Here is a 26,694-nt window from a genome sequence, read left to right on the forward strand (position 1 = left end):
ATGTGCCTAACACTCTGTTATTTGTCCTCATTATTTCAATGAATGATTTACTGTTATTACTCTCATTTTGCAGATGAGAAAATAGCGAACTAATAGTGTTAGGCCAGAGAGTCAGATATTTCTTATTATAAATATCATACTTAGAAAACCAACTTTCAATTAGGATCTTGTAAAATGCCTTAGATAGTAAAACTAAATTAAATGTGATTTAATATTTCTATTATGTTTGAAGTATAATTTTATGAAGTTGAAGACCTCATTCAAACTTTAATTATCCAAAGAGCAAGGACTGACAGGCTACTTAAAATCATTTTCGAAAAAGTTTTAATTTCTCCAGCTAATTTGTTTCAGATATTTATATGCCAAGTACTTTTCCTAAAACTTTTTTTCACACAACACAGTTTGCATTCCCAATTTAGTTTAAACTAAGAAGAATCTTTTTTAATATTGCAAAAAAATATAAATAATAATTATGATTTCAAAGTAATAAGGATATGACTTATTCTTAAAAGTTTGTTTTATCCTATGCAATTTAACTCACAGTATCACGGTTTTAGGTTATATGCAATGTATATATTAGAGTTTATGAAGAAGGCAATTTTACTTTTGTATATGTTTAGGCAAAACTTGTAAGAAAATAATTTAACTCAGTCTTGGGAATATTCACTATTTTTCCTTAAGAGAATTTAACAGACTTTAAGAAATGCTATTTTAGAATAATCAAACAGGGTGTGTGGGAGCCCCCGTTAATGACAGATTATCTTCAATTTTTTGGAGGAAATAATATTGCTAAAACTTCAAACAGACAATGTTGAATTATTTAATATTAATCTCACAGTGTGAAAAAAAATGAGCGTAGGATTGTTCCGGGGTTTCAACTGGTCCAGCCACTTTAAAATCTTCCTCTAGAAGTGGAGATGCAACATGGTGGGTTGGGGGATAGGAGAAGAATAAATGAAACAAGATGGGATCGGGAGGGAGACAAACCATAAGTGACTCTTAATCTCACAAAACAAACAGGGTTGCTGGGGACCGGGGGTCGGGAGAGGGGAGTGAGGTTATGGACATTGGGGAGGGTATGTGTTATTGGTGAGTGCTGTGAAGTGTGTAAACCTGGTGATTCACAGACCTGTACCCCTGGGGATAAAAATACATTATATGTTTATAAAAAAATAAAAAAAATAAAAATAAAAAAATCTTCCTCTAAGCAAAGCCTGCTATCAAGGCAGAGGTGCCAGCTTTCCCCAAGGAGAGATGGCGTTTTCCCAATGGAAACGTAATCAGCAGATCTCCTGGGGTAAGCTTTACCTTTACACCTTGGCTGCTGGGACAGGAGAAAATTCACACAGGGTTTGGGTAAAGTTCAGAGAAGATTAATGATAAACATGCCAAACAAACACAGAAGAAAAAGAGTAAAAAAAAATCAAATCTATGGAAAATGAAAATATAAGACTTATGATATGTGTATGAGATCTAGATCTCTATATATCTTATCTCTCTCTCTATATATGTATATATTCCTTATTCTACCCATTATCCATCGTACATGCTATCCATCCAACCATCTATCTATCCATCCTCTTTCTATACAGGAGATCACTATCTTTCATATTGTACATTAAAGTAAGTCACATGGACTTTAATTCAGAGAAATGTGCGTACAAACTCTAGCATTGCTACATTCTAGTTATTTCATGCTCACACTCATTGGGTTTCAATGCCTTTTCCATGAAATGGAAATAATAATAACCCCGTCCCACAGGTTGCTGTGCAGACTCAATTGAGTAATTATATAACAGGACCGGCACATCAAAAACTCAAGACTTGCAAATATTTCTTCACCAAGATGTCTTTACTTTCGCCAGTGATGCATCCTTTTAGGTCTTCTGCCTTAGTATTTCTGCTTTAAAGAAAGAGCAACTAGGGGCACCTGTGTGGCTCGGTTGGTTAAGCTTCTGGCTCTTGGTTTCAGCTCAGGTCAGGATCTCAGGGTCCTGAGATCGAGCCTTGTGTCCAGCCCCACATTGGGCTCCATACCCAGCACAGAATCTGCTTGTCCCTTTCCCTCGTTCCTCCCCCAAGTCTCTCTCTTTCTCTCCCAAATAAATAAAATTCTAAAAAAAAAAATTATGAGTAACTAAAGGTCCAACCCATCTAAGCTATTACTCTTATGAACATCAGATAATAGAGTTAATTTACAGTCATCTATGTTGATGCTAGGGACAATGTTTTGTGTTTTGTTTTTTGTTTTCTTGGACAAAACTAGTGGGAAGTAAAAACTTTCCTTGTTATTTGTTTTCTGGTTTCATACTCATTTTCCTGGCTCTGTAGGTCCTAGGCTATGATCGGCTCTAGATAACTGCTAGCAAGTTCCAATTCAGGACCATATTCTGGACAGTATGACAGAAGGCACGATAACCCTTGAGGACAATTAGCAACATGAAAAAATCTTTTTGAGGTAAGAGATTAATGTACATTTTAATTTTTCATTGTTTATTTTTTGACTTATTCCCTTTTCTACTCTATTTTTTGTTTTTTTTTTCTTTGAGACATTATATGTATAAAATTATGAATAGGATTTAGTTGTTCAGAACATTAAAGATGAATCTATATTGCACTGGGATTATTACTAGGAAATTATTCATTATACATAACTGAAAGGTAACATGGATCTTCACAGCTAGAAACATTACACTTCTTAGTGTAAACTGAAATTATGAAAGTCTCAGTTGTCTTCCTTTTGAACACCTAAAGTGTTCTGGTAGTGGGCATTTTTAGTTTATGTTAAAAATTGTCTTAGGGGGCACCTGGGTGGCTCAGTGGGTTAAGCCTCTGCCTTCAGCTCAAGTCATGATCTCAGGGTCTGGGATCGAGCCCCACATCGGGCTCTCTGCTCAGCGGAGAGCTTGATTCCCCCCCACTCTGCCTGTCTCTCTGCCTACTTGTTATCTCTGTCTGTCAAATAAATAAATAATTTTTAAAAAAATTGTCTTAGTTAAGGAGTGTTTGTAATATGTATTTTATTCTCTTTCTGTTAATGTCAGATTCTCAATGTAATTAACTAACAGTAGTTTTGCATTGCAATGTGAACCAGTATTTGTACTGTTATTTTTTAGTAGTGTCATGACCGTAATGAGACAGTTTCTATTAAGTAATACAAAAATATCTCATGAGATGGTTCTAAAGTCATATCATGTCTAAATAAAACAAATGACAATGGGAACTAATATGGTAAGTAAACTGCCTATAAATCAGTTTGCAGGAAAACATTAAAAGCAAGTTATTTAAAACAAATTCATCTAATAAAAAGTATTGTTGACTATAAGCTGACATAAAATAAGGGATTCAGATACAACCCAGGTAACAGAAATATAGGTGGTAACAGATCATCACTAGATAAACACCTAAAAGTATAAGTGAAGTGTGTCTTGAAAACTTATTCTGGGCAATGGAGATGGGGTCAGTATTCTGCAAATAGTATCAAAGGGGTCCTTGATAGATAAAGTGAATTCTGGAAAGAAACATTGTTTTCTTGGTATTGGGGAAGTAATTTGGTAGAAATACATATAGGAGGTAAATAGGTATGAGACAAACTGGGACATGCTCCCATCTACAGAAATCTACCTGATCATACCGAAAAGATATCATGCTGAGCTACTTATATTTTACCTAAGTGATGAATAAACATCATATTATGACACGAATTTATTAGACAAGTTGCTACCTCAGGCACTTTTATTTCCCATCAACATATTGAATGCACACAACAACACACATTCTAGATGGAAAAACTGGCAAAATGATGGATAAAAGGTCACTTACTGTCTCAGGTAGACATCACTTTGACTTACATTAGTGTAGTACAAATATTTTATCATAGTAGATCCCTGTGTCAGAAAACCTGAAATCAAATTCTGCCTTTACTTCTTACTAGCTGTAAGTAAGTGACAATCTCTCTAACCTTCAGATTTTCTCATCCATAAAGTGGGAATAAAACTCAAGTTCATCCTTTGGTATGTTGTGGCAATTAAATGAAATAATATATATCAAATTGCTTATTTAACTTCTGTATCACCAGGGTGTATGGGTGGGCTCAGTCAATTAAGTGCCCGACTCTTGATTTGGGCTCAGGCAATGATCTTGGGATCGTGGAATGGAGCCCCATGTCGGGGTCTGTGTTGGGTGTGGAGCCTGCTTGGGATTCTCTCTCTCCCTCTGCCCCCCACCAAAATATATAAATAAATAAATAAATAAATTAATTAATTAATTCATCCTGTATCACTGTTTTAATCACTCTTGATGTCTTCTAAGTCTTAGTCATCTAAGTCTATAACCATCATTTGATCAACAAAATTTAAAGACTTGAAACCGTCTGTCATTCACTGAGGTAATTCTGTCATTTTTACCAATGAGTATTTCCCTGCCTGAATGCTGAACCATGACCTCATAGACAATACATAAGGCTCCTGCCCTTTCCTATTTAAGCTAAAATGATGAATTAAATTTTATTTTACCCTTGTGCCATACCGTTCAGCATTTATAGGGGTTGTCACCTTCCGGTTTATTCCACGTGCGGATTCATGCTGTACCATTGCTATGCTCTTCTGGTATTTTGTCATGTCGAATTTCTTAACACAGTCTCAGGCCTTAGCACATATTTCTAGTTTAGTTATTTTGTTATATGAATCTATTGATATTGCCTGGTTGATTTATAATAAAAACAATGGAGTTAAAGCTTTCTCAGTGGCCCTGGAAATTTCAACTCACTTCGGAGCAACACATGACTTTGTTGGTAGACACAGAAGTTTGATTTTGAATGTGTATACCCTTTGAGTTTTCGTCAGGACCAGCTGTGATTACTTGAACATGCAAAGGCTCACCAATTAGGCGGTGAACAAAAAAATCCAAAACAAGTTGGCATATGCTTGAGAACATATTTTTGTTGATTTCTTTCAGGTTGTTAAGAGAGAAGTAAGAGACACCGACAATAAATTCAACCATATGGAATATAAAAGCCAGTAAATGTTTCTGCTTTTAAGAATAATGGACATAATAACGCTGTGTTAAAAGAAATGACAAGTAAGCCTACGGTAGACTTTGAAAGAAGGAAAACAAAACAATTTTAGACAGAATGCTCCTGTCAAGAAAAGGTTTTTCTCAGTAGGGTACAGAATGGTTGCCTAGGAAACTGGTGCTAATTGCTGCTGCTGATGGAAGCAAGTCAACAAGGAAAGCACTGTGTAGTTGGAGGCACTCTGCTAAACAAATACCCTTGATAAATTCATAAAAACAGGGAAAGATGAAAAGTTTCTTGCTTAATTTGGAGAGCAAATGGTTCCTCCGAAACTATTTCCTGTAATCAACCGGCGAAGAAGGAAATTAAAAGAGCAGATTGTTGGTTTTTCTGTTTGTTTATTTCCTTGACACCTTAGCATTAATTAAAGAGGCCAACATTGGCATCTCCTTCCTTAGACTCTGATTTGATCTCAAAGGTCACCCTTGCCAGTGTTGCAGCTGTAGATCTTTGCCCTACCAGCTTTTTGTTCCAAAGATTTCTTCTAAAGAGTTACTGATTAAAACAAGGGTAAATTTAGTTTATGGGAATAAATGCACTTGAGTAAAATTAGTTTATGGGGATAAACACATTTTGAGATAAGGACTCACGACTGCACAAATTCAGTTCCGATGGATGCTTAAATTTAAGAAAATTTATTGTGTACCCCTTATAGACAATGGAACTATTCTTAGCCAGGATGAAGAATATAAAGATAAGACAGGGTATTCCTACATGTAAATTGTGCTTGAAATGGGGTTATCTCATTAAAGGAGAAATTTTGCTTCTGTTTTCAAAGATTTTTCTGTGAAAAATGGCCACCGATTTTGGCTCACCCAACCACAGTTACTCAGAAGGCCCTGTTCTAAAATGCACTTAACCTGGCTAGGCTCTGATTGGGAGCAGTTATGATTGTAGGACAATTTTTCCTCTGCCTCTTTTTTCCCCCATTGCAACTGATGGGCTCTAATCCACAATTTGTTTAGATTGATAATCTAACCTACTCAAATAAAGTTTTTAAAACCTGAAGGGAATCTGCCCAGCATTTAAATTCAGTCAAGGGTTTAATTAAGATGGTTATCAGTGGAAGGATGCCACAGGTTAAGCATACTGTATTATGGAGTCAAAGCAATTAGAAAAGAAAAGCACAGATCAGAAATATTACCTACTAGAAAATTTTGCTCCTGATTTTAAGGGTTCACTTGGAAATAGGAAAAAACACATTTAAGCAGAAGAAATACAGTAAGCAAATAAAGTTTAGCTTTATACTTAACTATTCTAGTTAAAAGTTTTTGCTGTTGGTGGTATTGGGGATTTCCAATGTGTTAATGTACCCTTATTTATATTGCCATTTTTAGCCCATGTATTAAGCATTTATTAATTAAGCTAGATTATAATATTCCATTGATTTTAAATTAATTTGAGAAAGAGAAATTTCTGGCAGAATATTCCCCTTTCAAATTTTCAGATTGCTTTAATATACATACAGTGAATATAATCAATAAGGCACTGGGGTAATTATGTTTTTAGAACTTTTCAATGCTAAGTTGGGCATCTTGTCAAAGTCATTGCTATTGTACTACTCCTTGTGAACCTGTGAGAATTGAATCATCTTTTGCATTAAGTCTTGAACACATCATATTGTCAAAAGAATGTGGCACGAGACATTATTAATAACATTAACAGAAAGATGAAATAGCAATAAAACTAGAGAACTTAAATAAACGCACAGAGTAACTGTGGGATAAACAAAATACAAAGGTGTGTGTAGAAATGCAGTACAGTGTGTGTATGTGTGTTTATGCATGTGCCACCTTTCATGCCAGGAAAGTCTCTCCAAGTTTCACCTGTATTTGAGAACCTCAAAGACTTTGATCACCTGAAGCAAGGCTAGGATTTGGGCGAATTAATGTTTCTGTAATTTCAAAACCTAGGAATGCCTGAGCTGGAGGATATGATGGAAAAATGGAAAAATTTTCTGGGATCCAAAAAATGTCATTAAAGTAAACTTTCAAAATATAGTTCTCTATGTACCAGGAATAGTTTTTACTAGTTACCTCTATAAAGCTAGTTCCTTCTTTTAAGAGAAACTGTTTGTTACAATGATGTGGTAAAAGTCACCTTTTGTTCACTCTGTCCTTCTCATCCCCATCATAGTATAACTTATATAAAATCTTTGGAGGCCTTGGGACCTAGAAGCATATGGAATTTAGGAACTAGATGATGGGAAAACCACTTTGTTCCCAACACATAGAGAGACCAACATGACTTTTATGTAATTATAGTTTTCTTCAACCTCCAGTCCTACCATGTTTCTAAGAATGAATGTGCAAATAGCAGCATACAATATCAACCTTATGTGCTTTCTTCCTAACAAGTCTCTCATGAACTATAAATGGTTTAAGTAAGTGATTCTCCATCTTCTATAACTGCCCATTTTATTTTTATCATTGTAGCTATATAAAATATCATCCACAAATATTCTCTTTACACCAGCTCTAAAACCACTTGGCATACTCTTAAGTCACTAATAAGTGTAGATGGTAAATCTTTATCATTTTCAAATTGTACCTATATATACATGATATATATGACATGATATAATATAATACATAAAACCAGAGAACCATATTCTAATAAAGATATGATATGATGATATGAAAAGATATGATAGAATTAATTACATTGTGAAATTCTGAAAACTAAAACACCATAGTGAAAATAAAATAAAAAACAAGGAGCAAGATAGTTTTGAGCTCTCCCTCTATTATTCATTAATAATTTTTGTTAATTAAGAGCTCAGCCATAACACAAGAGAGAGGCACATTCTCTGAAAAATTTCAAACAAGTAAAACTGATAATAGTTAAAGACTTTCTTGTAGGACCTCTGAGTAGCAAGATGAAGAGACTTTGCAAGATCATGTTTTATCAGACAATTAAATGTCAAGTCCAATGTTATATTTGTAATTGGTCATATTTTGACAGGAAAAAAGCAAAGACTTTAAGAGAACTTTTAGTTTCCTCATGACAAAAATTATTCTAGAATAAAGATGACTTGTTTTGTATTCTGGATTGATAAATGCATCCCATGTAAAATATTATTAAATTAATTTCTCTTGATCCATAGATACAAAAGATTCATTATAGAAAATAAAAAAGAAGTAATAGTAACTTCAAAGTTATCATCAGAAATTTGCAAATAAAATACAAATTCTACTTTAGAAAATACCCTTTAGAGGTCTGTTGAAATAAAATTACACATTGATGATTTTGCTTCAATGTTGTTTACTATGTCAATTTGTATCTCTTCTCTGTATATTCATCTCACTGTTACCAATATTCTAGAAATATCTGCAAATCCTTGGTGTCATATACAGCATACTTAAAACAGCCAAAGTATTCACTCTGAAGACACTGAAGCTTTATATCGGAATGTAAATGGCATCTAGAAAGCATAAAACTCTAATTGATTATGGTAATAGCTCTGGTTGTTCTATTGTGTGAGCCCAGCAGAAAGAGAAAGATCGATTTTGATGGAGTGGCAGAGTTGAGAAAAATGTAAGAACAGGATGCCATCTAAATGTAGTGTGACACCAGGCAAGGCAAGTGCGTTTTGCAGTGGGGTGGAGTGTGGGATCCTGACCATAGGAGGTAGCTTCAGGTGACTACTGATAACCTGAAGAAAAGTGAAATAGGATTCAGGAAGCAAAAGAAAAGGTGCTCAAAGCAAGGTTTATTTACTTGATAATTTTGCTCATGGCAGGTCCCAGGTGGGCAGATGCCACTACAACTACAAGCTATACTATGTTTGAAAACACATAGCATTTAACATGAAAAACACAATCCTATGTAAGGGATATGTGGGGTTTCTTCATGATATGGTAAATCAGATTTTATAATCTTCATTTCATTTTAGTAAAATATAGCAATGAAAATCCAGTTTACTATAGACACATCAAAAGGTATATTATTCTCTTACTGGCATATAAGAAAATTGTCTAAATCAGGCCTTGTAGCTTTTTATTTTTCAAAATGCAGTTACAATTTCATTATTTCATATGTGGTAACTCTGATCACAAAGAGGTTGCCCAACTCCTCGTTCTAAGAATATGCTTAAGAATATTTCTGGTTCATTTTTATTTCCCTTGAAAGTTTATCAATCCCTTCATTCCAACTTTTAGATCCTCTACCCTTCAAAATGTTTTATTTGAGCTTGTATTGGGGTTTATTTTGTTGAAGAAAAGTTTGCTGTAAAAGGAAAAACTCTCATGAAATCAGGGAACTTTGTAATTTCTGCTCTCTTTTTTCTTGGATAATTCTGAAATGCAACATGAAACACTGAGGTGTGAATAATTTGGTCTAATAGTAACAAGAAAGTGCAAAATCTATAGGAAGAGAAGTATGGTTTCAATGCAATCACATTAAGCAAAGCATCATACTTAAAACTTTTATAGAACAAAATAAAAGAACCACATCAATGTTTTAATCAACTAGATTTTCTAAAATATTTTCTAAAAAGCACACTTGGTAATTTCCATTTCTCTCCAGACCTGGTGAAGAAAAGCATTTTGTATTTATATAGCTTTTGTCATATTCAATTGCATCAGAGAACATAAGGGAGAGTGGAAATTCACTATTATTTGGGGACACAGGAGACTCAAGCATTTTTAATTAGAATTGAAGAAATGCTCGACACCTAAAAAAATCTACTTTAAAAATTAAGCATAATCTGGGAAGTTTATACTCTTTCCCATTAAAAAAAAAAAAAATCAGCCTTATCTGGTGATTCCAGTCTTAAGATATTAAATTATCAGGGAGGGTAAGGGTAAGTAATTCACCCTTCCTTAAACAATGAAATCCAACTATAAAGGAATCTGTATCACAAAACATCCAAGTTCTTGAGCAGTATTTTCAATGTTGCATTTAGATCATATGTGCAAGTTCAATGTGGTCCACAGGGCATTTCAGGCAGATATTTTATGAGGACAGGGATCATTGTTACCATGAATGAATGAACTTCCCCTCCTAAAAATGTGACTTTTGAAAGTAGCATCTGCACTTGCTTCAATCTCAGTTCTTTGTTTCCTTTCTGAGTGAAATTGAGACTTGTAAGAATTGGGTGGGAACCGACCTGGAGTAGTATCTTACATGCTTTGGCACCTAGGTCAAGTTAGTGGATTTGGGGGGGAGAAAAAGCAATTTTCCCTATATTAGCATTTTTGTACTGATACAGCTCTGAGAAGAACAGGTTTATTCCAGTCTTTGCAATGTTTTAGTCATAAATCTCTATTTTTTTTTAAGCTGATGAGGAAAAAAAAAAAAAAAACAACCAGTAGACAGTTTTTCATGGAAAAGAAAATGTATATGGGCTTGAAGATAAAGGATAGTAGTATGCAAAATGTAGCAAGAAGAAAAAGTATCTAAAAATTTCATTTTAAAAATTGCTTATAAAAGTAATAGTAAATGATGATGATGATTTTTTCCTTACAGAGAAGAAAAAAATCCTTTAAATACTGAAATACTTCATGATTAGAATCAGAACATGTATATGGGAGCATCTTTCATTTTAATCTATCAAAAAGAAAAAAAATGGGTTACAAAACGCTTTTCTCATTCTTTTAAAAAGATTTTATTTATTTATTTGACAGACAGAGATCACAAGTAGGCAGAGGCAGGCAGAGAGAGAGAGGAGGAAGCAGGCTCCCTGCTGAGCAGAGAGCCCGATGCGGGGCTCGATCCTAGGACCCTGGGATCATGACCTGAGCCGAAGGCAGAGGCTTTAACCCACTGAGCCACCCAGGCGCCCCTGCTTTTCTCATTAAAAAAAAAAATAATGACACTAGAGAAGTTAACAAGTAAATATCCCTATTATTCAGTAGAGAAATGCTGTTTGTTATCTAAGAACTTATCATTCGCAAATCATTTTATAGACTCTAAGATGAAGTAGAGAAAAAAAGAGCATTGGTGATATTTTATGTAGGTTGATCTTCAAAAACAGCATACATATCTCCAGGACAATACTGGTATATTTCTTTAAAGAAGAAGGATAATTAAACCTATGACTTATGAGGAACCTGGGTGGCTCAGTTGGTTAAGCAACTGCCTTTGGCTTGGGTCATGATCCTGGAGTTTCCAGATAGAGTCCCACATTGAGTCCCACATGGGGCTCCCTGCTCGGCGGGGAGTCTGCTTCTCCCTCTGACACCCCCACTCTCGTGCTTTCACTCTCTCAAATAAATAAATAAAATCCTTAAAAAAACAAAAACAACATAAAACAAAACTATGCCTTAGAACATCCATTTGCTTTAAGATTCAGATGGTCCATTTGTCAGAACTGAAATTTAATGTGAGTTCCTGACTTAAACAGTGAGGCAGTCCTTACCTTACGCCCAGAGGATCAACGTGGACATGAATTTTAAAGTTCTGTTTGCAGGATATTTTAGTGCCATTTCAACTGCAGCCAACTGTAACACTGGGCTCAATTTTGCAGGAATGAGCATAAGAAGTTATTCACTATCCATGTGTTTCTTAGCTCTTAGATTACAGATCTCTCATAGAAAGGTCATTTACTCTGTTTCCATATTCTTTCCAGTTCATTCATTTTCATCATCAGGAAAATATCTCTCATCAGAGGTTATACTGCTATCTTAAGTCAGAGGTATATTTTCTTTACTCCAAACCTTCAACCCTGTTTTCAGACCATGTGATCTTCTGCTATATCCTTTCTTGACCCTCTTTTCACTACAGTATTTCAGAGTTGCTACTGAAGTCCTCTCTGTTCAAGCCACTGGTTCTACAGTCCTCACTTTTTCTAGCCTTCTCTCTCTCAGGTGCTTCTTTTGCTTCTTTATGTCCATTATTCCCCCCAACACCATCATTCCCACAAGGGCATTGCTCGTGCTGTGGTATAATTTGTGTAGCCCCATTTTGCTCCCGAGATTTCCAACCTCAAAACCCAAGATGGACGTGAACTCTTTCTCTTCTTTATATCCATTCCAAAAAATGCATTAGCACTTACTATAGAAACAATCACGGCATTATACACCAAAAGGAACATGAAGACAAACGATGCACAGCTTCTGCCCCAAAACACTTATAACCTAGTGCTGCAGATAGAAACGAGTAACAGGTAAGCTCATTAGAATGGCCCATATGATTAGTGGTATTAACAAGATATGAATACGCCACACGGGAGTGTTCAGGAGAGGAGGACATTCCCTGGAGAGGATAAGATCAGTGTCAGGTCTGGATCTTTGACTGTGTACTCCAAGAACCTTTCCTGTGGGGTATGCACCCTTTCAAAATGTTTTCCCATCCCTGTTTCAGTGCAGCACATGAATGAAACCACAGATTCGCTGGGCAAATGTAACCTGTTTTGCCAAAGGGAAGATTGTTAGTTCACTCGGAAGGGTTTACCATTCATGCTGGAGTCCTTTACGGACAAGCTAGAGGTGCTCATAACCCAGCACTGTATCAATCTGTCTTTCCAAATAGAAAATTTGGACTGAAAATCTGGAGTCCAATCTATAGGCTGTTAAAGCTGAATCATCACTATTAAAGATGATTTTCCTCTGAATCTTGATTCCTCTGTCATTACTCATTTGCCTACTGTTATCTTAAGTTTTGAGGGTTACTGAAATAAGTTGTAAAAACAGACATTGTATTCCCATTTCCGTGTTCTAATAACCACTTAACATTTGCATATCTGTTAAAGGTTGCAACGAGAGCCTGGGACATATACGTTCCTCCTTTGTTCAACAGTTTGGGTTTTGAATTGTATTTCCTATGTGTGTTGTTGAACGATGACTCATGCTGGGAGATGAGCCACTCCGTGAGCAGGCAGCAAGCAGCTCAGTGTCCTTTTCCCCTCAGGTCTCATGATGCCAAGTCAGATCATGCTTTCACGGCCAGATCTGCAAGGCGGCACCAGTTGTTCTGTTCATCTGCTCCAGAGATGAATTTCCAGACTCCCCTGACAGGCAAAGCACGTGCTTTATGTAATGTGTTAAGGAGCAGTGAAGTGTGAGGGAATGAGGGCAAGAGGAAAACTGAAGCAGAGAGAGTCGGTTCATCCCAGTAGCTTGGGGAGGAAAGAGAGAGGAGTGATGACTGTGAGCTACTCCTCAGTCTCCTAACCTCTTAGCAGCAGTAACAACAAAACCAGAGTCAGCCCTTGAGGTGGTATTTGGTATACCGTGGCAGATATTTTTCTCAGGTACATACAAGCAATAGAATCAATGTGTATATATATGTTATTCCTTTCAAAAAATACATTATTGATCAGTGATTAATATATTCTCAAGATATGAGAGCAATTTATTTGTTGCAAATTACTGTTAAAGTTGTTCTCTGGGGTACCTGGGTGGCTTAGTTGTTAAACGTTTGCCTTTGGCTCAGGTCATGATCCCAGGGTCCTGGGATCAAGCCCCACATTGGGCTCCCTACTTGGCAGGAAGCCTGCTTCTCCCTCTCCCGTTCCCCCTGCTTGTGTTCCCTCTCTCGCTGTGTCCTTCTCTGTCAATAAATAAATAAAATCTTAAAAAAAAATAAATAAAGTTCTCTCTTTTTTTTTTCCTTTTCTTTTGTGAGGAGAGAATACTTAGAAATATAACAAGAGACAGATAAAGGGAATACATTATCCTCATCAAAACAAAGGCTTAGGTTTTCCAAAAATGAATCCAGGAAGACATGCTTTCATGACTGATTATTTTTGAAATCTGCTCACTGCAAATAAAAAAGGTTTTATGAAACATTTCCCCAAGTGGAGATTTTAAAACCTCAAAAAATGGGAATACCTTAAAAGAAAAAAAAAGTGACAGAATGTGACAGCAAATTAGAGAGGAGAAAATTTGATAAAGTCTTGTAAAATACAGGATCAGGAGGGAGGGTCAAGTAAGAAAATACAATGATAATTAAATTATATTTACATTTAAAAACAAGCCAGACAGAATTTTACCAGTAGATCTGAATTGTTCTTGCTCAAATCTGTTGCACCAAGATTCAAACTCAATAAAATATTTTTCAAAGTATCAGTGGCCCAAAGAGAATGATAAAACACCTTTTTTTTTTTTAGTGCTTATGATTGTGGTTCTGACATTTAGTGTAAAACAAAACGGTAAGGAAACGAGACTGATTTCCAGCAAGAGCATGGGAGGAATTTTCTGGAAGAATATACATGGGAGTAACTGTGTATGCAAATTAACCTTAATTTTTAAATATCATATTACATTGTGTTAGATACAGCCTTGCTCTTCACAACTGGAAGTGTTTGTAGGCAATTAAAATTCCAAGGAACAAAAACATGTTTTAATTTGTTGAGTCATTGGGTTTAATTAAAAGAAGTCTAGAGGAACCAAGTTTTCCTTATATTTTGATTCAGAATTATTGGCTTAAGACAGATCTCATCCTACTTTAAGACTTGTGCTGTAGAGCAAAGATAGATGTGAAGTGGATTTTTATAGGAAGAGCTACCTTATATATAACTGCACATTTAAGTAAACAACATTATCTGGTGCCTGTCTCCCTCCACTTTGTAAAAACACTTTAAGCTCTAACTAGCAATATAACTAGCAATATAAGCAATAGAAGCTCCTACCTTACCAAGAGGAAGAAATGCAGTTCTTTACTCTAATGCCCATATAAGTTACTGCTCAGTTAGGTACAGACCCATCTCCTTTACCAACAAGAGAAGCCACATACTATAATTGAAGCTCATACCCCAAATCTGCTTCAAATGGTATAGAGACCACACAGGACAAAGCAAACATGACAAACACAAACCCGACGGAATTGCCCTTTTTATCAATCCTTGTCCTTCTTACTCTTTCTAGCCCCAGACGCCTAACCGTTCAAGGAAGACGCTGACAAGATCCCCCTTTTCTGTACTCATCCATTGGCGCCGCCAGGCCCAGAGGCATCGCGGTGAGGCCGTGTGCTTTTCTGCAGATCCACCCTCGAATGCTAAATAACTCTGCTCTGCACGCTCCTCTCTCCGCAGAGCTCAGGGAAATGGCAGCGGGAGAGATGAGTGGTTGCCATGGCAACAAGGAAAGGAAAATCTGCAACCTCTTTTATTGTTAGGTCGCTGTGTTTGCCTTGCAGGGTGGTGCAGATGGCTTTAGTCGTTTCCCAGGAGAAATGGTTCTGCATTTTTTTTGGCATTGCGTACATTAATATAATATCATATACAATATGCCATATTTTAAAAGGAAGGATGACTGCTCCTAGTAAATCTCAAATCTGGGAATGGAAGCGAGAAGGATGAGAGAGGTGAGAAAAGGCAGGTTCAAATTTTCCAAGACTGGAAAGGGAAATAGAGAGAAGCTTAAAGGTATATTCAGCTTTCTGCACACAAATGATGACAAACTTTCCCGCCGTCACATATTTTTAAGCTGAAACTTACAACTCCAGCAAGGATACACTTATCACTTGGCTGCCTGAGTTATGGGGATGTTAAAGGGCAAGTCAAGGCTTCTAAAGGCACAGCTCCATTGGTAAGCTCTGGAAAAGCGAGAGTGTGGAAGAGCTTTTCCGGATCTCACTGCTTCAGGAGGGAGCAGACCAGAAGAGGATTCCCGGAATGCTGGGAAAACAAAGCAGCCTTGGGGAACCGGGGGTGGGAACTGAGGAAATGTTCTTTAATCTTTAAATTTACTCCAAGAGATAGTTGATACCGGCTTTTGCTGACCACAAAGGCACTTTATACTCTGGTGTTTTCTACTCGTGTTGAAAGCATTGTACCCCAGGATAGTCAAAATCACGGAAGCATGATTTTCAGTACTTCGGGGTTTGTGGCATCTACACACTTCCAAGAACCACCTTCTTTCCTGCTCCACTCATATGGAAAACCAAGACTAAAGTTATGGTTTTCTGTTGTGTTTAAAGGTCCATGGATGAGGTGTTCTACAATAGAAGGGGGCTGTCATTGAGAGCTGTGACAGCTGGCTGGCGTGTTCTGGGTCTGGCAGCAGTAGGGTAGTGGACAGCGCACTGGTCTATGCAGCAGGGGACCTGCAGTCTGGCTGTAGTCATGTGATCTCGGATGGGTGACTACACCTGTGAAAGGTGGTCTTACTGGTTTCCTCCACTTATCTTTTTTTTTTTTTTTTTAGATTTTTTTTTTTACTTATTTGACAGTGAGAGAAAGAGAGAGAGAGAGAGAAGGCACACAAGCAGTGGGAGCAGCAGAGGGAGAGAGAGAAGCAGAGGAGGGAGCCCAACACAGGGCTGGACACTGGGCTGGATCCCAGGACCCTGGGACTGTGACCTGAGCCAACGGCAGCCACTTAACTGACTGAGCCACCCAGATGCCTTCTTCTAGTTATTTTGATAAGAATCTAATGAGTTTGGGCCCCACCCTCAGATAAGAAACTCAAAGATTGGGTTCCCAATTTTCACTCAGACTTGGAACTCTTGGGGGTACCAAATGTGGTCCTCTTGCTCTTTTTCCATAATGATAAAGTGGAGAAGAGAGGAAAGGTTTATTACAAGCCTATTATGATTCACACTTTGGAAGACAATTTAAGAATGACGGTTTTAAAACAAACAAAAAGGAGAAAGAGACTCATAAATATAGAGAACTGATCTAATCAGGGGGAATGGGGTAGGGGGAAGGGGCAAAATGGGTGAAGGGGAGGGGGATGTTTAGGCTTCTAGTTATGGAATTAGTAAGTCATGGGAATAAAAGGTATAGTCTAGGGAACACTGTCAGTGGCACTGTAATGGCATTGCACGGTGACAGATGGGAGCTGCACTTGTGGGGAGCAGAGCATAACAACGTACAGAGAACTTGAATCACTATGTTGTACACCTGAAACTAAAGTAGCGTTGTGTGTCAGCTCCACTTCTGTAAAAAAAATAAATTTAAAAAATGATGTTTTTAGTCTCATAATTATCGATTTCCGAAGTGACTAGATTCTTAATGGCTTCCCGTTTCTTTCTGGGGGCTTTTGTGGCATGGCTTCTAAAAAGGTTACCTTAGTGAATACATCTTGAAGTAGCAAAAGTTACGCTACAATGGGTGGGCAAATAATTCTATCTACTTTTCTATGGATTAGCTTTAAATTGTGAGGAAAGAGAGGAAATCTAGAAGAGGAATCCATAAAGAAGTAGAATTTAAAATATTATCGCCTTATAGAATTCCCTTCTCTCCCTTTCCCTCAGTCTCAGCATATAGGATCAAAGATAAGCTGCCTATGGGCTTGCATTTGCAAAAATTAAAAATTACTATGGCTCAGAAATGAAGGTGCACATCGAAAAGTGTAGATGAGAGAGGACGGGGTCTGATCTTTGGTTGAAGTAAGTCCGCCTAATGAAGGAAGAGGGGAGGGAGATACAGTAATTGCGTTGCATTTATTATGTGATTTTTTCTTTTAGAGATGAGTAAAAATAAACAATCTTGTGGATAAGTTTGTTTCTAACAATGAAGAGAGGACTATAGCAAAGTAGGAGAGAAGGAAGATCTTTGGATTCAACCAGTAGTGGCCTGGATACCACAGCATGTAGCTGAAGACCTGATGTTACTGGAAAGTGTGCCATGTTAACAGGGCCCCGAGAAGTATCTTTTCTAAGGGAAAAATGCAAAATACTGGCAGATTACATGTGAATGGTCAAAGAGGAGGCTCATGTATTGCTCCTCTGGTCCTCTTTAATGACCTCAAAAGACAGTGTCAGTTCATGTTAACGAACCCTACCATCAAAGGATAGGATTTTTAAAGACTGTATTTCAGATTTAAGAACACTTCTTACTGGGAATGATTTTTGTTATGTACAAACCATCAATAATAAAATGTACTATTATTTTAAGCTAAAGTTTGGGGAGAAATCTAATTGTACATTAACTTATCACTGGCACATCCTCTGTAGGTATGAGACAATATTGTACATTTTTCTTCCCCACAGCTTTCCACATTATATGGACTTACTACATGTCTTGTTATATCTGGAGGGAGGTTAATGTAAAATCATACCCTAGTTTGGATTGTACATCTTACTCTGGTTACCCACAGTTGGCTGTTTACAACTTTTGTCACTATGAACATACATACAGAACTTCCAGAGTTAGAGTCTCAAGAATAAGATAAGATTCAAGTGAAATATGATGAATTGAGTTCAAAATTAACTCTGAATGATCCTGAACTCATAAATTAAAAGAAACATCTGTTAGCCTCTTTTTAATTTATACTATTTTCTCAAAGAAGCAGGTGAAGACACACTGACCCGGCAAAGCGATTTTTCTGATGTTCTTAAATAATTAAGACTACTGAAAAGAAATAGGGAGTGATGCTGGCTCTTCACCGCTTGACCGAGCACACAGAGCGACTTTTTTCTTTAGTGTATTACAAGCTGCTGTCATTATCTGTAAGATTCAGCTGGTAAGATAAGACTTTTCAGTAGTGTCACCATTACTTTGAAAAGGATTTTCTTTTTTTCTTTGGCATTCATTCATGCACTCATTCATGCACTCATTCAACATACATTAATTGAGCATTTGAAGTGCAACATCGGGTGTTGCTGGATAGGAGGATGAGAAAAATCTTGGCCTGTCGCTTTATCTTGTTTTCCCCACAGTCATTTTGCTCCAGATGTCCTCACCCCCTCATGCCTCAATTTCTTCAAAACCTTCCTACTTAGTTCTCCTGACACCCAAGTCCCACCTTGTTCAAGCTATATTGCACTCAGCAGTATAAAGAGATGCCTTGATCAAGAGTGCCCCGTTGTCCATATTGACAGGACCACCACCAGCAATAACAATAACGGTAATTAACAGATGCTATTCTCTGATCTGTTGACTTTGTACACTTTACCATCTCATTTAGTCCTCATGGTGACCGTGAAAGGCAAAAATAACATTTTTATTTCAGTTGTATCCACAGTTTCTTACTACCAGGCCATATGTGCCCATCGAGCACGGCATAGACTCGCAAATGCTTGAATTAGATTGCACACTCACTCTCCTCTCCTGTTCCACATGAGTTTCTGCAGGATCCTTGCTTCTTATCAGGGCAACTGCCAAAAACCTGACTTCACATAGATAAGTCTTAAAAAGGAATGTGGTGTGATCGAATGTTGAAACTGTGAACTATCTTGAGGTCCGGCGGTGTTTAACAGATGCTGAGTATCACTGTGTTTCCCTTTGAGCAATTAAAATACTCTGCCATCGCCCTGTGAGTTTGCTGTGACTTTTCAAGATGCTTCTGTGCACACTTTCGGAAATTTGGTCCTACGTAGAAATGATCCCTTGTCAACGATGCCTTTCTATACTGCTGGTTTGGCATGGAACACATTGTGTTTCACATTTGAATTGTGTGCACAGGTCTCATGTCTGCTCCTGGGTCATCTGCTTTGTGAAGTTCAAAGACATACCTTGCACAAGCCCTGGCACAGAAGCTGGCACATCTTACATATAGAAAAGGCTCAACAGTAGTTTATCGAATGAAGGGATTAAAAAAATTACACTATGTCCTTATGTAATGGCTCCTCAGTTATCTGAGATGCCCTTAATCATACCCATTGAAATTTAAATACATTTTTTGAACAAAGTGTACAGTAGAGAAGTGTTGCTATCTAATTGATAGAGTGCAGGAAACCAGGGTTTGAATAAGCAAGAGAAGACTCTGAAGGGGGCACAGCCTTTCCTGTTACTTGTAGTTTACCTACTCTTTTTGGAGTGGCATGTCTGCGAGTTATTGTGTTCAAACACATTACATCCTGATTACAGAAAAAAGGAAAATAATGGTGACAAATACAGTGCAGGCAAGTGTTTCCTGATGCTGTTAATGTGCTGTAATGACCACACCATCAATGATGATATTATCAATGACAGAAGAAAGAGGACTATTGGTAGAAATTATACTTTGAAAGGAAGTACTTAAGAGTAACTCAAATTATGTTCTCCTTCTAGCATCTGTAATATTAGTTCTTACAAAACTCTCTGAGGAAGTATGGAATGGTTCCTATGCATGTGTGTGTGTTTGTTTCCTTTCTTTCACTCTCTTTCTCAAAGATTTTTTTTTTTTTTAAGTAATCTCTACACCCAACATGAGGCTTGAACTCGCAACCCCAAGACCAAAAGTCTGTATGCTCCACCAACTGAACCAGCCAGGTGCCTCAATCTCTCTCTCTCTCTCTCTCTCTTTTTTTAAAGACTGGGAGATAGACTCCAAATTGCTTTCTGCCCCCCAAAATAAATATGCTTCTATTCAGTCAATCAAATTTAGGTCCAATATCATTCAAGAGAATCAATAAGTAACTATTTGTGAAATTTTCTTTCGGTGAGTTAAAAAGCTGACCGTTACTAGCAAAACACACATACCCTGAGCCATGTGTCTATTAAAACTAACGTGGTAAAAACTAAATAGGGAGAGGAGACGAAGAATACAACTAATTTGGGGGAATGTCGGGCTAGTTCCCAAGATTTTTCTCTTCTTTTGGTGTCTATTTCCCCTGACTGACTGGAATTTCAGTCCTAGCACTAGTGACAGAGGATCATTGCAGTAAATTAATTCACTTTCAGATGAAACAGACTTCAAAGCACGAAGCCAGCCCTGGGCACAGAGGAGCCCTTAGTTACCTGCTGTTTCTCTGTCAGCTGAGGTCAGCTCTCCGTTGATTCCATTCTCTTTGGTATCTGAATAGGTGCTCTGTGACCCGTGTTCTCCAAAGGCGCCCTCTTCGTCCTCCCTGTATGGGAATCCATTGGCGCTTCTGACAAGTCCTTCCCCTGCCCCGCCTTGGTCCTTAATCTCAGGTGGATGTGGGTGTGCCGATGCCTCTGTTAGTTGAGCGGAGGTCCAGTGAGGCGCCTTTGCTTCATCTTTCCGATCATCTGCCATTCTTCCACGCCCTGTGACCTCTCCTGAGATTGGAATCAGAAAAATAGTCGCCATCACTTTGGGAAAATCTGATCTGATATGACTATTCCTAAGACAGGGAAAACTTATAGCAAACTCAATGGTTAGCTATGGCCAAAAAAACATGCTTAATAATCCACTGCTAATATTAAGCAAAGAGTTATTGTTCATACCTTGTTTTTTTTAACAGATCTTTTCTGGCTTATCTATTCCTTTACTATGTGACCACCATCACTTTAATTTACTTTAAACTAGTGTTTAGCATTTAAGGAGATATCTAACTTTCATTGACATATGTTATTGACTGCACAGTAGAGTCGAAGAATCCTTCAGGATAGGGGAAACAGCAGTATGAAGACATTGGGTAGAAAAAGGTAAGAAAACAAATAGCTAAGGGGAAATGATGAATTAGGGAAGATCACTCCAAGTACTCTTAAAAACACAACTCTCCCCGAACCCTAGAAAAGGCATTGTCTAACGTAGTAGTTCTTTCCATTTCAAAGGTGTTCAATTCAAACCAGAGGTAGATATGTTTTCCTGGATACTGAATATTAAAAGAGAGTTTTGACTTAATTTTGTAGCAAATTTTCCTAAACCTTATCTACAGATTAAGAGTATATATAGATGTACTAAGATTTTCTCTTAGTATGAATCTTATATAGAGAAAGAATAAAAAATACAGTATTAGGCCCACATCCTACCTTATAATGTTATTTCACAGGTAAGTCAAATCAGATCTGGAGAAGTTAAATCACTGACATATATCAGGTAGCTATAAATTATAGTAAAGTTTGAATAAGTCATGGAATGGGTGTTCTCCACGTGTTAAGTGAGTGGTAGATATTGCGTAGCCTTCGTTTCTATGCTGATGCCACCAGGTTTAGAGACATAGTCAAGAAAAGGTGGTTCATCACTCAGTTCTAGAAAGCTATTGCCGGCAAGGTAGACTCATGGATGGCCTGTTGTCTCCACACTGCCGATAATGACATAGGCAATGACTGTTTCTGAGGGAAACTAAGAACAGTTTCCTGTTTTCAAAAACAGTAACAAGTAAAAAACTCCAAAGAAGCAAACAAGATTGTATTAAAATAAATCTAATCCTGTTACTAAGCTCTGTATAGGGACATCACAAATAAATTAAGCTACATAGAAAGTACGTTTTCCTACTGGATTCCTAACAAGTATTTGTCTTTTTTTTTTTTTTTTAACTTAATTTCAATGCTTTCTTCAGGTTCTAATTCTAGTTTTCTATTCATACCAGGAAGAACTGGATGAGTTAACTCATTTAAACTAATTTGACTACAATACCAAACCTCCCCCCAAATTCCTTCCCATAAGGGTTCTATTTATTGTTCTTAAGAACATATTTAAAAAGGATAGAAGAAGTTTAGTACTTATTTATTTATTTTACATACTCACTTAATTAATTTATATGATTTCATTTATTTATTTGAGAGCAAGAGAGAAACAGAGAGAGTAAAAAGTGAGAGAGAAAAAGCACGAGCCTGCAGGGGTGCAGAGAGAGAAGCTGACTTCCCATTGAGTAGAGAGCCTGACTCATCCAAAGATGCTGGGATCATGACCTGAGCCTAAGGCAGGCACTTAACCCACTAAGCCCTCCAGGTGCCCCAGAAGTTTCGCTTTTGAAACATTGATTGAAGGACTTGTGAATAAGCCAAGGAGCATCCTTACATCACTAACAGTGTGCAATGAACTGGATCCACGGAACGGTTTCCTCATCTGTAAAGTGAGGACAACAATGTCCAGTTTATTGTTTGTTATAAAATGTGAACAGAAAAATATAAAGGACTCAGCACAGTCCCAGTCATGCTCAATAAATAGTAGTTACTATCTTTGTTATTGTTATTAGAATGATACTACCAATCATACCAGAAATCATTATACATAAAATATTTTAAGTAGTTTTCTGGAATTATTGCTATAGGAACCAGAGGCTGAAAACATGGTGAATACAACAACAAGAGTTACTTGCAAATGTCTACAGGTATTATATAGAACTGAAAGAATGTTCCAAGGCAGACATGGCAGATGTCTAAGATGCAGAAGCCCAGTGGGAGGAGCGTACCCTCAGAATTCAGCACTCCATGTATATATCTGAAAACTCTACTCCATCCTTACAAGGATGATTCTGCAATATTCTAGACCGCAGTCTATCATTGCCTTCCAGTCAAATATCAAAGGATCTCATCCAGGAGTGTGAGGATTATATTTTTTCTGAACTGTTGTGGCATCTTCATAAGTCTAATGGATTGAAGAAACACCTGGGTTCCAATTGTGACCTTCGTATTTAAGACGCTGGCTCGGCATCCCTATCTTTACATTCCTCGGTTTCCTTTCCCAAAACAGCTCAATTAAAATGTCCATATTCTTACACTGTCCAATCTATTTTGCATGCTGAATGAATACTTGTAAATAGGAAGTTTGCCCAAAAGAAGTATATGCCTTGTCAATACCACTTTAAAAAAATTAATGGGTTTTAATTTTAGAACACTTAGAGATCTACAGAAATACTAAGCAGATACAGTACAAAGAGTTTCTATGCACCCCTGTATACAATTTCCTGTTACTAAAATCTTACCTCTGTATGGTACTTTAGTTATAATTATAAAATATTAATACATTATTATTAACTGAAGTCCATAGTTTACTGGGATTACCTTAATTTTTGTAATTTCCTTTTTCTGTTGTTTTAGAATCCCATCCTGCAGACATTAACATTTCTTTTCTTTTCACATCTCTTTAGTTTTCCCTTGGCTGTGAGAATTTCTCAGACTTTCCTTGTTTTTGATGACTTTGAAAAATACTGGTCATGTATAGATAGAATAATTCCTCTATTGAAATGCATCTGATGTAATTTCATGATTAGTTTTGGGATGTGTTCTGGGGAGGAGGACTGTCAGTGCTTACATGTACAAATAAGCCTGAGAAACGCTGAGTCATAGGGGTGTGTATAACTTGATCTTTCAGAGAGCTTTTGATATGCTACTGGAATTTTGGAATCTCAGGGAGGGCCAGTGATGTCCAAAGAATTCCAACCAATTGGCCATAGGAAACTTTTTCTGATGCCGTGTTTATTAACATGTTCAAAAGGATTTGGGAAATGCTTAGGTTTGCATTTTAGCCTTTGTTTAATGCTGAGAGTATCCTAGCCACAGATGTTCAAAATAAATAAAATAATATAAACACCCAAACTCCCAGTTTAAGTTGGCAGTTTTTCCCCCAGGGCTCTCTGGAAAAAATCTGTCAGTGACAAAAATTCCTCACCTTGGACCTAAAAAAACAATACCTGACTGAGGAAGAGTATCACTTGATTATCATCCACTTAAATGTTAAATGTTAATGTTAAATGTTAAAATGTTAAGATATTTTGTTTTCAACACACCAGGCATTTAAATTGTAAATTCCTTAATGGTAAATGCTTTAGAGTTTTGTATTCTTTCTTTTCGATTAATCAATGAAAGGTGATATTTCCAAGAAAAAAAAAAAAAGCTCATTTTGGAAAAAGAAAGAGCTGGGTGGCCATGCTGTTTTAATTAATGTCAGTGGCACAAATACAGTGAATTAATTATCTAAAATACATCATCTGACTTCCTGATAAGACTATTCAGATAATACATGGTAAAATGCTTGCAGATTAATCAGACATCACTTTCTTATTTGTTGGGTATTAGAAATGTACATAGTAAAAAAAAAAAAAAAAAAAAAAAAAAAAAAAAAAAAAAAGAAATGTACATAGTCTAACCATCTAGTAAGTGACAATCATTTGGGGAGACCTTAAGCTATAGTCAGCATTGCTCTGACAAAATGACTTTGACAGAAAATGTGATTTGGAAAGATTTTCATCTGCTGTACTGAAAAGCTGCTGAAATCAAAGGAGACACTCTTCGGCCACACTCACTCACAATCGCAACGTGGTATTATTAAAATACTACCCACTCATAGTAAATTTCACTTAAATTCCTAATCCACGTTTTGGGATCATAGATTATCTCCACTCTTCACAATGGCATTACAATATAGTTACAGGAGATCACAGTGTCTTTTAATTTCTTCCTCCTGATGTATTATTTTTATCTGACGCTCCCCCAAAACTGTGAATGTAGTATTAAAGAAGATAAGAAAGCTGAGATAAACTCCAATCCCCTCCAAATCTATAAAAGGAAACTTGTGAGGTACCAGGAATTGTGACATTCCATTTCTCTTGTATAATGAGAAAGACTCTCCTCTTTCCACATAAAGATCACAGATCCTAACTGTTCCTAACAGCTGAACAGTTGGGGGGGATCTACCACACAATCACCTGGTTTGATTATTAAACTGAAAAGCTGCCTGAATCCTTCCCCTACCTCCCTTCCAAAAGTGTAGTTTGAGAATGTGGACAAGGGAATTATTAAGTTGAATAGAAACGTACTAAGTCCGAGACACTTATTTCCAATGGGAATCTTACCTGATAGAGCTAAACACAAATGCCAGTATTAATGGGGATACAGCTACCTGTAATATGGATTTTTAACAAAGAGATCCAAGAGGTTCAAATTTCTCATTATATCAGTATGAGATACTTGCATGACTTGATCATATCATTGCTCTTATACCGCATATTGCAAGGCGCCAGAGTTCATCTCAATTAAGATACACGGTTGGAAAGAAAGCTGGGAGAAGATCTTGTGCCACCAAAAATGTCAGTCATGGACTTGAGTGGTAAGCTTCAATCTTTGCTACCCTTTTTTTTAAGGATTTTATTTATTCATTTTATTTGAGAGAGAGAGAGAGTGTGGCAGGGGAGGGGCAGAGGGGGAGAAGAGAGAATTTCAAGCAGACTCAGTGCAGAGCACAGAGTACATGTGGAACTTGATCCCGAACCCAGAAATCACCACCCTAGCTAAAACCAAGAGTTTAACTGACAGAGCCACCCAGATGTCCCCTACCCTTTTTAATACAACCATTTCCTCTTGATATTTAAAAGTTCTCTAAGAACAGATTTATTTCTTCTTTAATCAAAATTCCAGCTTTAAAAATTCTAGTTCTTAAAATCCTAGCTTTTTCCCCTCAATAAACCTTAGGTCTATTCTCTCAATCTAACGCTCTTTGGCAAAAGCACACATGATTTCAACCCAGCTGTTGAACCACTGACCATGGCTACACTCCAATTCATTTCTTTGATGACTAATTATTTTTTAAAAATGTAAGATTCATGAGTATTTGGCAATCTATCATTGACGTTTGATTCTAAGGATAGGAGCCAAATGATATGACTTGGTATTGATTAGACTTCTAACCTATTGAAGACTCAATGTATATCACCTCATATTAAAACCAGAATGAAAACAGTCTTTCTACAGATTAAGTTCCCAGTTGAAATGGTATATGGATTAATTCCTTATCTATTTACGTAAAATTATTCAATTTTGTTTTGAGGTAGATGTGATGCATAGATGTTTAAGGCTGCTGAGTAAAATAACTACTTTTCCTCATACTGAGTAGAAGGTTTTATTACCTTGAATCAGGAGCCTTATAAGTAGTCAAATCTCTTGGATAATTATAGCTAAGAAATTCCAAGAAAGAGAAGAGATACATAAGTGAAACACTGGAAGGAACAACAAAACAACAACAACAAAAAGGAACAGAAAAAAATTAAATAACTAACTTCATATAAAACACGTCTGTATGGCAAAACAGTTCATGGTTTAGGGTAGATATATTCCAATTTTTAATTACTTAATATATAGAAAAATTTATATCTCATATGATAATTAATATAGACTTTTA

The 26,694-nt window shown here is 36.8% G+C and overlaps 1 protein-coding gene across 2 annotated transcripts in view; it reads right to left on the reverse strand.

Annotated features, from left to right (window-relative positions):
- The window catches only part of MAP2 (microtubule associated protein 2), a 217,612-nt gene that overhangs the window by 54,816 nt on the left and 136,102 nt on the right, over positions 1–26,694 (reverse strand). For both annotated transcript variants that reach the window (XM_080798085.1, XM_080798084.1), the window contains exon 4: positions 20,625–20,909. In XM_080798085.1, the coding sequence (XP_080654211.1) occupies positions 20,625–20,886 (262 nt within the window). In that variant the 5' untranslated portion in view covers positions 20,887–20,909. The remainder of the gene's footprint in view (positions 1–20,624; positions 20,910–26,694) is intronic.

The sequence above is a fragment of the Martes martes genome (genome assembly GCF_963455335.1).
Source record: "Martes martes genome assembly, chromosome: 3".
NCBI classification, from domain to species: domain Eukaryota; kingdom Metazoa; phylum Chordata; class Mammalia; order Carnivora; family Mustelidae; genus Martes; species Martes martes.